The sequence below is a fragment of the Eucyclogobius newberryi genome, unplaced genomic scaffold (assembly GCF_026437365.1).
Source record: "Eucyclogobius newberryi isolate DKJ021-1_F unplaced genomic scaffold, fEucNew1.0.hap1 SCAF_15, whole genome shotgun sequence".
In the NCBI taxonomy this organism is placed as follows: domain Eukaryota; kingdom Metazoa; phylum Chordata; class Actinopteri; order Gobiiformes; family Gobiidae; genus Eucyclogobius; species Eucyclogobius newberryi.
The window spans coordinates 6,713,973-6,726,472 of record NW_027315779.1 but is presented as its reverse complement, the minus strand read 5'-3'; the positions used below and the strand labels follow the sequence as shown (position 1 = coordinate 6,726,472).

Here is a 12,500-nt window from a genome sequence, read left to right as displayed (position 1 = left end):
TCAGTGCACAATATTGTGTCGTTGTCCCTTTTGCAAGTTTTCACTGTCAATGCAAACACACAAACACAGAAAACAGTTCAAATGTTAGTTGTATATCATTGTATTAAAATGGACCATTTTCCAGTTTTGTTCAAGTACAATAACAGAACAAGTGATTGAAAGTTTGTACCGAAAGTGGAGCATAGACGTTGTAAACTTAAAACAGAGAGAATAAATAACAGCAAATAATGACTCCAGATTCAGGGCTTGACATTAACTCCACTTTGCTGAATAATAGACAAATATAATACATACATATACATAAGATTTTCACTAGCCACAATATAAAGCTGGTGCATAGAATTGTATTTCATTTATGACATTATTACAATGTACTGAAATTACATTATGCTTGAATTAAAATGTCCACTACTTTTGACAGTTGCAAGTATCTACAATTCAAAATACAAAGACAGAAGATAGTTTAATTCAAATTTACCTGTGATAATTAATATCAAGCCTTGAAATAGAAAACAAGACAGTGTTTTTTGACATTACATTAAGAAACATAACAATAACAGATCTGAAACAAGGTTTATCAGTCAATAGACATAGTTACTCAAGCAACAAAACAATACATTCATGGCTACATTTTAAGTTTGAAGTACATAAAAAACGGTGTCATTGTATATTGTGTTTACTGTAAACCTGATCCCGGCCTATAGTTTATAAACTCTTGAATCCTCCTCATCATTTCGCTGCAGAGTTGATGTGATGAGACGTTTTTTTGGCTGCTTCATTTCATTTCAGGGCGACTCTGTACAACATCGTAAAAAGAGTTCTGATTTAGCACACCTACAATGAATATCCCTGGGATGACGCGTGGATGCTATGCTGGTTTCTTCGTCTTTGCTTCTCTTTACCTCGAAGCGAAATACCAAAACGACATGCGAGAGCGAAAGTGACCGTGTTGTTGTGATTCTTGCATGGAAACGGTTCAGAGCGAAAAGAGACTCTGCCCAGCCCAGCATCCTTAAAGCTTATGTATTTCCAAAGTCTTAGCTTAGCCCGGTCGGTCGCGCCTCTGACAGTCAGTTCAGGCATATCGCGGGTCGCCCGTCAATGACACCTGCTGCAGATAGGCCGGGGGCGGGTATCCTCGGGACGCCTCCATGAATATTGTGGAGGAGGTGAGGCTTTTCCTGTCCTTTTTCAGGGTGGGTCTGCGCTGCCAGCGACAGAGCAGCACCTCCACCTGCTCTCTGAAGAAGCTGGTGGTCAGCGTGTACAGGATGGGGTTCAGGGCGCTGTTGATGGGCAAGATGAAGATGACGACCCAACTGGAAATGGTCCCTAAAGAGGAAGGAGAGAATTACAGCCAAGAACAAAAGAAAAGTTGATTTATATAGCTCAATTCAACCATTGGGCAATTAAATGTGAGTCCAGGCTGAACGTGAAACTAGTATTAAACTGTACTTTAAATATGACGGTTGTTGATATAGTTATATGCTATATAGGTATAAACTATGACACATGTGGATCATTATTTTGGACATTTCAAGTCACAATATTTAAGATAAGATAAGATAATCCTTTAATGCCCACACAAGGGGAAATTTCGTTGTTACAACGCAGTAGAACAGGAGGAAAGGACAGATTATAGGAAGTTTCAAAAACACACTCTTAATAGAACTCTTATGAACAAAACAAAAAACTCTTATTAACAAAAACTCCTCTCCTATCTTAATAGGGAATGGAGGGGGGAATAAAATAAAATGGATGAATAAAAAGATAAGGATAAAGATAAAAATATGATAATAATAATAAAATAATGATAATAGAATAAAATAAAGTAAAAACAGCTAGCACAAGACTAGGTATTTATCCAGAACAAACTGAAATAAACATTACTGCAGACAGAGAAAACTGCAGTGCTGATTTCCACCTGCCCCAAAACAATCTTTTAAATCTTACGCCAAAGTAGATTTAGCATAATTGTCTCCTCACAATGAAAAACAAACACACAGTCAGAAAAAACTTTGAAAAAGCATGATTAATTGGTACTTTCAAGCTTTTTACTGAATTATCATAGTAAATCAAAGTATATTCCATTAAACATATTGCCAATTTCTTGCAAAATGTAGTATTATGATAATTGTTTTGTGTCTTACCAGGAATTTCCACCTCCAGGAGAGACAGTATTTTCACCAAAAAGATGGGAATCCAGCAGAGGGCGTCAGAGAACACGATGAAGAAAAACCTGTTGGCCACAGCCACGTCCTTGTGCAGGCGGCTCCTCAGGTCTGTGGCGTTCAGGCCGGTTTTATAGATGGAGTAAAACATGCTGGAGTAGCAGCAGAGGATCAGCAGGAAAGCCACCAAGTTAAGACCTGGAGAAGAGCGTAGGGCACCAAAAGGATCAAAGTAAAACATTTCTAGTTGAGGGGGAATAAAAAAAGCCTGTTTTTAAATCACTATTAGAAACAGACAAGCCATAAACAAGGAGTGAGATGTTGTTTCCTTTAGATTTCTTGATTCTTTTATACCAAGCCCACAAAGTCCTTTTAGCATTTTTTAAGGGGTGTTTAAGTCGTTTATAACTCTTATACGCATATGTTTGTAGGTCACGCTCCTCTGTTTGTAGGTCACGCTCCTCTGTTTGTAGGTCACGCTCCTCTGTTTGTAGGTCACGCTCCCCTGTTTGTAGGTCACGCTCCCCTGTTTGTAGGTCACGCTCCTCTGTTTGTAGGTCATGCTCCCCTGTTTGTAGGTCACGCTCCTCTGTTTGTAGGTCACGCTCCTCTGTTTGTAGGTCACGCTCCCCTGTTTGTAGGTCACGCTCCTCTGTTTGTAGGTCATGCTCCCCTGTTTGTAGGTCACGCTCCTCTGTTTGTAGGTCACGCTCCTCTGTTTCCTCTGTTTGTAGGTCACGCTCCTCTGTTTGTAGGTCACGCTCCCCTGTTTGTAGGTCACGCCTCTCTGTTTCCTCTGTTTGTAGGTCACGCTCCTCTGTTTGTAGGTCACACTCCTCTGTTTGTAGGTCACGCTCCCCTGTTTGTAGGTCACGCTCCTCTGTTTGTAGGTCACGCTCCTCTGTTTGTAGGTCACGCTCCTCTGTTTGTAGGTCACGCTCCCCTGTTTGTAGGTCACGCTCCCCTGTTTGTAGGTCACGCTCCTCTGTTTGTAGAGGTCACGCTCCTCTGTTTCCTCTGTTTGTAGGTCACGCTCCCCTGTTTGTAGGTCACGCTCCTCTGTTTGTAGGTCACGCTCCTCTGTTTGTAGAGGTCACGCTCCTCTGTTTCCTCTGTTTGTAGGTCACGCTCCCCTGTTAGAGGTCACGCTCCTCTGTTTGTAGGTCACGCTCCTCTGTTTGTAGAGGTCACGCTCCTCTGTTTCCTCTGTTTGTAGGTCACGCTCCCCTGTTAGAGGTCACGCTCCTCTGTTTGTAGGTCACGCTCCTCTGTTTGTAGAGGTCACGCTCCTCTGTTTCCTCTGTTTGTAGGTCACGCTCCCCTGTTTGTAGGTCACGCTCCCCTGTTTGTAGGTCACGCTCCTCTGTTTGTAGAGGTCACGCTCCTCTGTTTCCTCTGTTTGTAGGTCACGCTCCCCTGTTAGAGGTCATGCTCCTCTGTTTGTAGGTCACGCTCCTCTGTTTGTAGGTCACGCTCCCCTGTTTGTAGGTCACGCTCCTCTGTGTCCTCTGTTTGTAGGTCACGCTCCCCTGTTAGAGGTCACGCTCCTCTGTTTGTAGGTCACGCTCCTCTGTTTGTAGAGGTCACGCTCCTCTGTTTCCTCTGTTTGTAGGTCACGCTCCCCTGTTAGAGGTCACGCTCCTCTGTTTGTAGGTCACGCTCCTCTGTTTGTAGAGGTTACTCTCCTCTGTTTCCTCTGTTTGTAGGTCACGCTCCCCTGTTAGAGGTCACGCTCCCCTGTTTGTAGGTCACGCTCCTCTGTTTGTAGAGGTCACGCTCCTCTGTTTCCTCTGTTTGTAGGTCACGCTCCCCTGTTAGAGGTCATGCTCCCCTGTTTGTAGGTCACGCTCCCCTGTTTGTAGGTCACGCTCCTCTGTTTCCTCTGTTTGTAGGTCACGCTCCCCTGTTAGAGGTCACGCTCCTCTGTTTGTAGGTCACGCTCCTCTGTTTGTAGAGGTCACGCTCCTCTGTTTCCTCTGTTTGTAGGTCACGCTCCCCTGTTAGAGGTCACGCTCCTCTGTTTGTAGGTCACGCTCCTCTGTTTGTAGAGGTCACGCTCCTCTGTTTCCTCTGTTTGTAGGTCACGCTCCCCTGTTAGAGGTCACGCTCCCCTGTTTGTAGGTCACGCTCCTCTGTTTGTAGAGGTCACGCTCCTCTGTTTCCTCTGTTTGGAGGTCACGCTCCCCTGTTAGAGGTCATGCTCCTCTGTTTGTAGGTCACGCTCCTCTGTTTGTAGGTCACGCTCCTCTGTTTGTAGGTCACGCTCCCCTGTTAGAGGTCACGCTCCTCTGTTTGTAGGTCACGCTCCTCTGTTTGTAGGTCACGCTCCCCTGTTTGTAGGTCACGCTCCTCTGTTTGTAGGTCACGCTCCCCTGTTTGTAGGTCACGCTCCTCTGTTTGTAGGTCACGCTCCCGTTTGTAGGTCACGCTCCTCTGTTTGTAGATCACGCTCCCCTGTTTGTAGGTCATGCTCCCCTGTTTGTAGGTCACGCTCCTCTGTTTCCTCTGTTTGTAGGTCACGCTCCCCTGTTAGAGGTCACGCTCTCCTGTTTGTAGGTCACGCTCCTCTGTTTGTAGGTCACGCTCCCCTGTTTGTAGGTCATGCTCCCCTGTTTGTAGGTCACGCTCCTCTGTTTCCTCTGTTTGTAGGTCACGCTCCCTCGTTAGAGGTCATGCTCCTCTGTTTGTAGGTCACGCTCCTCTGTTTGTAGGTCACGCTCCCCTGTTTGTAGGTCACGCTCCCCTGTTTGTAGGTCACGCTCCTCTGTTTCCTCTGTTTGTAGGTCACGCTCCTCTGTTTGTAGGTCACGCTCCCTCGTTAGAGGTCATGCTCCTCTGTTTGTAGATCACACTCCCCTGTTTGTAGGTCACGCTCCTCTGTTTGTAGGTCACGCTCCCCTGTTAGAGGTCATGCACCTCTGTTTGTAGGTCACGCTCCCCTGTTTGTAGGTCACGCTCCCCTGTTTGTAGGTCACGCTCACGCTCCTCTGTTTGTAGGTCACGCTCCCCTGTTTGTAGGTCACGCTCCTCTGTTTGTAGGTCACGCTCCCCTGTTTGTAGGTCACGCTCCTCTGTTTCCTCTGTTTGTAGGTCACGCTCCTCTGTTTCCTCTGTTTGTAGGTCACGCTCCCCTGTTAGAGGTCATGCTCCTCTGTTTGTAGGTCACGCTCCTCTGTTTGTAGGTCACGCTCCCCTGTTTGTAGGTCACGCTCCTCTGTTTGTAGGTCACGCTCCTCTGTTTGTAGGTCAGGGTGATGACAAAGTGCATGTCCATGTGGAACGTCTAAAAGTGTGGTCAATGTGAATCTTTTTATTTCAACTATTTAAATGAAATTAATTAAATCTCAAACTGTCACCACTGTCGCCTGTTTATGTACAACTGTTAAATAGTTATATAAAATAAACCATAAGCAACAAAACACTGCAATTTGCCCAAATGGACCTCGAAAGTGCACAGACCGATAACAGTTTAACTAACATGTTGCTCTTTAGTCAGGGTGAGGCTGCTAATGATCAAACCTGTCTGTTTCTGACACATTCCCAGAGCGCACCACTTCTCCCGTCACCCCAGCCTGACTTCAGTCCTGAGGGAGCACAACTTACAAACTCAGAGCGTGACTTTACAGAAGCTCCAGAAAGATTCCTTGCTTTTAAACATTTGCTAACGGCACATTTTGGGCTTGATTCCTTTACCCAGGATTTAACACTTAATACATTGATTTGTGTCTGTGTTTTCTATGTTATATGTACAAAACTTAAGTCAGTTGTCCAGTTTTTGAAGTGGTTTCTAAATGAAGTTGGTACAATATGGTATAAATATCACATTCGCCAGATTGAATGAATATGCATTTTCTCTTTCCAACACATTAACGTTGAGGAGAAAATGTTTGCTCTTTCCATGTGAAGACATTTGTTTCTTGTCGTAATGACGTTATTGCTCTTTCACGTACCTAGAAAGATTCCAGTGGAGTATAGTTTGGCAGTGGGTTTCTCTTGTCTGTCTGAATGCAGAGGGAAGCAGACTCCATTACGACCGTAGTAATTCCCAAATATGTCTTCGTTCATTAAAGGCACCGCGGCAATTATGAAGCCCATGAGCCAAATGGAAGAGAGGACCACCTGGAATCAGAGACAAACTCAGGTTATGTTGAGGATGAAAAGTAGTAGGTTTGCAAGTGCAGGAAGTACATGTATGTGTTGTACGTTTAGGCCACAAATAAACACATACAATCCATTGCCTTTGTCAGATTGTACAGTCATTTAACTAAAAGATTGAAACAAACTGCTCCTATTTTCCGTTTTAAAAAATACCAATTCAACTTATTTACGTCATAAGTGAAACGTGTGCTAATTCAACATAAAACTGCAGAGGTGGAATATACTTTTAGTTTTGTGAATCCTGTTTTATGCCACTGTAGATTTGACAAGAGGCTTTGTTCCGGGTTTGGTGAAGCAGAACAAGTGCTCCCATCATTCAGAACTGAATTTATTTTCTAATTACACTTTTTCCAAAAAGTTATTGGAGTAGTAATTTCCACATTTTGCATTCATTGGACAGCACTACATCAAAGGCAATGATTATTTGACCTTATTGTTCATGGTAGAATGGTTAAAAGTTAAAGCATGTAAACGGGTCTAGATATGTGTAATGTAGCTCTTTAAGTATTGGATATTGCCTGGGGGACAAAAGTGTTCAAACTTTCACTGAATCTCAGGGCAATTCTGCAAAATGTTGGCAATCGGTTTAATCCTTCTCACACAACTCTGCTTTACCAAATTAAATGACTAAAGATTCAATTAGTCTGACGAAGAAAAAATATATTTGTGACGCGTTTAACCAGCACTTTGCTGACTCTGGAAATATGTTTAATGGTGCTGCTCCATCTATTGTTGTTGACTCTAATACACGAGGATAAAGGAGATGATCAAATATTTCCTCTCTCTCTTGAGGCCTTTAAACAGTGTGAAGTTTTAATATGTTGCTCTCTATAGATCCAAAAAAGTCCCCTGAAGCTGTCACTCTTGAACCTCGGTCGCTGTTGTTATCCATGAATAGTAAATTGTTTAACTCGTGTTTTTAATCTCGCAATAGAAACTGAAAGTATCTATTACTATGGAACACTGCCTTTGTTCTCCCTTTGCACAAAGAAGGCCAGAAAATCTAATCTCAAAACTATCGAGTCTAGATAAACTCTAGGAGAAGCTAAGGGCCCTCCCGGTATAAATAAACATTATAATAATCCGATACAACTACAATTTCACAAGCAGCTGTAAGCATTTTGGAACATGTTGTTTTTTCTAAAATAAACCAACATTGACATGCTCAGAATCCAGGGGAATCTTGATCATCAAATCAATCAAAGCACGGTTAAGTTATGTAAAGGCCTCGAAATCCAACCAACTGCATTTACACATTAAGACGGTTTGTGTGGCTTAAAGTCTCGTACTCTGGCTTGACCCATTTCCAGGCATCAAACCAAATACCGAAAATGACAAAATGATAAAAGTCAAGAACGTCCACAGTAAAACGTGTCTTACCCCAGTTTGGAGTTTGCCTGGGCGCAGATTACTGAAGGGGAAAACAATGACGAGGAACTTCTCCAAAGTAAGGTAAGTCAGAAGGAGGACAGACACCTGCGAGAAACAAGTTCATAAAACTATTTAAAAGAAATGCATGAATTATGGTTCAACACCTCATTCCATACAGTGCATCTGAGAATATTTCAAAATTGATTAAATTTATTATTTGGCTCAAACAATACAAACAATACCCCATAATGACATTGTGAAAAAAGGTTGTAAGAATTCTTTGTAGATGTATTAAAAATAAAAGCTCATGTGTGTAAGTAAGGGGGTATAAAGGGGATAAAGGGGATAAACACAGCAGTGTACAGAGACGTCCTTGATAAAAACCTGCTCCAGAGCACTTTGGACCCCAGACTGCTTCATCTTCCAACAAGACAAGACCCCGAGCACACAGCCAGGACAGCAAAGGGGCAGCTACAGGACGACTGTGAATGTGTGTCCCAGCCAGAGCCTTAAACCCAACTGAACATCTCTGGCAGGATCTGAAAAGGGCTGTGAACTGACGCTCTCCAAACAACCTGAAGAAGAATGGGGAAATCTGCCCAGAATAAAAAGATGTGTCAAGCTTGTAGCATTATACTCAAAAAGACTTGAGGCTGTGATTGGTGGCAAAGGTCTTTTCTAATACATTTGTCATTTGTCTTCAGGTTGTCATTATGGCGTATTGTTTGAGGCAAATGATGAATTAAATTTATTTTGGAATAAGGCAGCAACATAACAAAATGTGGAAAAGGTAATTATTTTGAAAGGTAATAGCTTTGAAAGTATGAAAATCAAAAGGAGTTCTGGCTTAAGAGCAAAAAGGTGATATGAGAGAGTGGTAATGACATTCTGCTTCAGGTAATACATTTCAAAGAGTCATATGATAAAAGCTGCAAGTGGACACCAACTGTTGGTCTGTAAATACATAACTTCATACAATTTTAGCTTTTTATCATCTTCTATATCATTTTCTATATTTAACTGTCAGTGTTTTTGCATTGCCTGGAAAGTTTCGCAGCAGTTGAAAGTACAGTGCAAGAATAATAAGTTTAATCTACTGCAGATGAATTGCAGCCTTGCCCTGCACAGCACCCCGCACTGTACAAAAGGGTCCATTGCGTTCACCCTTGATATTTCATTACCTCTGATGACAGCATGGCCAGGAATCCAATGGTGCGACACTCGATGCTCTCCATCCAGATCAGCGCGTTACGGTTGTACTGTCCTCGAAATTTCACATCAAAAATCCCGACGAAAAATAGATAAACTCCCATGAGACAGTCTGCACCTGGAAAATCCACAAAAAACAGTCTATTTAAGGGAGGGCCAGGCATTGGGTGAACTCATTAAATTGTACTCCAAAAGATATCATTTGAGTGGGAAAGTAATAGTGGAAGAAAATATATGAATAGTGCCTCTCTATTCTAAAACTTTAGGAAACAACAACAACAACAGTGTTAAAATGTCTAAATTGTCTGAATGTCATATTTATAAGACTACGAAACAGGAAATGTGCTGTGTGACGTGTCCTGGTATTTAAATGGAACCGCAAATCCTCTGGCACAAAATCTGTATCAGTTGCATAATGACTTGACATAATGTTTAAAGGATAATGTCAGTTTTCTTGTCTCGGTAGAGAGGGATGTTATTTTTCTTCGATTTGCAGATCTTAAATTAAGTTTATGGTGAGGATTACCAAGCTTTGAGATGAAATAAGTTCACAATGGGGAAAATACCAATGTAACTTGCAACGTAAAGTACAAGGGAATAAAACAAATGCAATTAACTGTTCAAAAATGGACTTAAATCGAACAATTTGACTTCAATATTAGAGTGTATTTTGAATAGTCAATTAAGACACAAAAAGGCTGTGCAATGGTCCAAGTTTTGACCCATCAGAAGGTTCCAAAGACGATGCTCCAAAGCAAATCTCCCCTGCTCCGATACTGTAAATGTAATGCACAGTTTAAGTTTAAATGCAACGACTCAGCCAAGTATAAGTCAAGGACACTCACAGATGGGAATTAGAGAAAGAAAAAACTGCTGCTGTCACAACAAGAGCTCAATGGGGACAAAGAGTTCTGTCTAAGGATATAAGTAAATCCAAAGTAAATGGGAGGCCAATAGATCTGCCATAATTGAACTACTGACGACATGGTTCAGTCAACAAAACTTGTACCATAATAACTAATTGTTTCCTTCCTTTCTGTTGTGTTTTTTGCTCTGAAGACAAGGAGAAGGAAGGACAGTATGATTTATGTAACAGCATAATTGCCCATTATAGGCTCGCAATGAAATAAGCGTAATTGTGTTTTGATAATTATCATCATTATCTGGACTATACAGACTCTAACAAAGACAGTGGCCTTTTTACATCAAAATGTCTTCATCCATAAATGTTCATTATCTAGAAGCCTTTAGACACCACATGTCAACATGTATTTAGTCTATGAATTTAAAGTGTCTCAATGTTCCTGTAAAGTAAAATAAAACAAATAAGTAAACTAAAGTAAAGTGAGCTAAAGCAGTAAATAAGTGTTTTGGAGTCTGACTGTTGAACTCCGTCGGTCAAACCCTGGTGTGACCTCAGATGAACTCACAGCAGAGCACTTTGATGCAGGCAGCGTGCAGGTTGTTCTCGGCGCGGATCAGGGACCTCATGCAGATGACGAGGAGGTTTCCGAAGCAGGTGATGAAGGCCATGACCCAAACTGACACCCGCAGCACCATGTTCGCCAAAAGGTCCTCAAAGGAGGAAATCCCGTCAGTTTTGGGCTTACAGGAGCGCACGTGGGGGGCATACGAACAGTACTTGAATGTTTTGAAGTAACTGCAATAAGAAAGCACAAGGTTTGAGCTGTAAAATAAGTAATGTGACATGGACTAATAGCAAAACCTTGCCGCACAACAAGAAGGTCCTGGGTTTGATTCCTGAATACATCGTTTTAAACAAGCCGACTCAGACTCTTCATTTAAGACCAGGCTTGAAATAGTTTATGGTCAGGCCAGTTAGGAACAGAAATGAAAACTTACAGTTTCCCAGCCTAGGAGCAACTATAATGGGCAAGTATGACAGCTTGAGCACTATCCTCTGCTTCTGACTACCTTTCCCATCAACAATATTTCATATTTTAGTTCACCCGTCTGTTCACTGTTGTTCACATGTTTTTCTCCTTCTTCCACTCCCCTCTGTGAGTGCTTCTGTTTCAAACACTGCTGATGCTGCTCCATGAAGCCCCATCTCACAACCCTGATATCTAGACCTGATGCTCCTCAACAGCTTGGAGCAACACTCTCTACACTAAATGAACTGTTCCTCATCTGCTTGGAGGAACAGCCTTGCTGGTTCTGGTTCCACCTGAACCATCTGCAGCCCGTGTGTCGGAGTAGGCGCTGTCCTTCACTGTGGTTCTCACCGAGGTTTTTCCCACAGGATTTTTGTAGTTTTTCCTTGACAAGAAGGAGGGTCTAAGAACAGGAGATGTTCTGGGACAGTTATCCAACTGTCATCGTTGATTAATCCGCTTTTGATTCTCTCATAGTTTGATTATCTAACCTTCTGTTAGTTAAATCGACTATTCTGGAAGAGCCGAGGCAGCTGTTGTTCAATACATTTAATTAAACAGAATATACAGTGCAACTCATCAACAGTAAATGTGAGAATTTTGTGTATCGGTGATTTTATAGCTTCAAATCATTGCTTATATTTTGCTTGTACATGGTTTTAGTGCTGCCAGTTTAATGTGGAGGTTTGTACTCACATGTAGGAAAGGTTCTTCATGGGCAGAAACATCTTGGTCTGAATATTTTGGACTTCGATTCCCTCCAGGTCCCTTAAACGCACCATAACTCAGCTGTAAACTCCAGTGAAAGTACTTTATCTGTCTAGAGTGATTCTACTTACAGGGACTGGAGGTGTATCAGGTGGTTGAAGTGGCCGGAGTGGATACGCAGCAGAGGATTGTGGGAAATATTTCTGCAACCACAAACGCATGCTGGCAAATGTAATGATTAAAACTGCGGTAATACATCCTAGAAAGGTACCAATGGATTATATTTCAATTTAGACACCATTGAATAATAAGTGTGGAAAATCATCATAACATTTATAAAACTCAAAAGGAAATACAATACAAACAACAGGTCATTTAATTCATTGTAGAAGTCAAAAGTGCCTTATATTACGACACAAATAACCAGAAAACGCAGACGAAGATGCAATAACTGAAAATACTGGTTTAAATGCATGTATTTTGTTGATGTTAAATGTGTTCAGGACAAGATGAATCTACTCTGACAACGGTCAAATCCAACAATTCTGTTTAGCAGCGCATATGACGCGTTTAAAAGTAAATTTTATATTGATAATTTATCTCTTATTCTTCTGATTTTAATACATCTACTTTGTATACAAATTGAGCTCTACAAATGACCTTGCCTTACAGAAAAGTTCAAGTTCACCTCCTAATACAATTATAGTTCCCTGTTCCTTTGCATAATTATCGTAAGCAGAGACAAAACCAAGGTTGTTGTGTCAGACTTGGCTAGACTTAAATAATTAATAGCAGTTTCATTCAGTGGTGGAATTACATTAATTTGGCTTGAGATGAAGGACACAAAGAAAAAGCATGTTTTGAGCAGCTCTTTACCATCTCCCCGAAAGAAACTGGCTGTGTCTGGCTATTTCAGTTCCTTGTCCCACAGACAAATGTACGAAATAATGTTGTGTTTTTTACACTAATTGAGTTTTTATTTAAATGC

At 41.7% G+C, this 12,500-nt stretch overlaps 1 protein-coding gene across 1 annotated transcript in view; it reads right to left on the bottom strand.

Annotated features, from left to right (window-relative positions):
• Nucleotides 1–620: 620 nt before the first annotated feature.
• Nucleotides 621–12,500, bottom strand: part of rxfp2a (relaxin family peptide receptor 2a) — a 43,080-nt gene continuing 31,200 nt past the window's right edge. The window contains exons 12-19 of the mRNA XM_072445870.1: nucleotides 11,644–11,715; nucleotides 11,501–11,572; nucleotides 10,340–10,569; nucleotides 8,882–9,027; nucleotides 7,710–7,805; nucleotides 6,122–6,290; nucleotides 2,151–2,369; nucleotides 621–1,332 (exon numbers count right to left, since the gene is read on the bottom strand). Of these exons, the coding sequence (XP_072301971.1) occupies nucleotides 1,076–1,332; nucleotides 2,151–2,369; nucleotides 6,122–6,290; nucleotides 7,710–7,805; nucleotides 8,882–9,027; nucleotides 10,340–10,569; nucleotides 11,501–11,572; nucleotides 11,644–11,715 (1,261 nt within the window). The 3' untranslated portion in view covers nucleotides 621–1,075. The remainder of the gene's footprint in view (nucleotides 1,333–2,150; nucleotides 2,370–6,121; nucleotides 6,291–7,709; nucleotides 7,806–8,881; nucleotides 9,028–10,339; nucleotides 10,570–11,500; nucleotides 11,573–11,643; nucleotides 11,716–12,500) is intronic.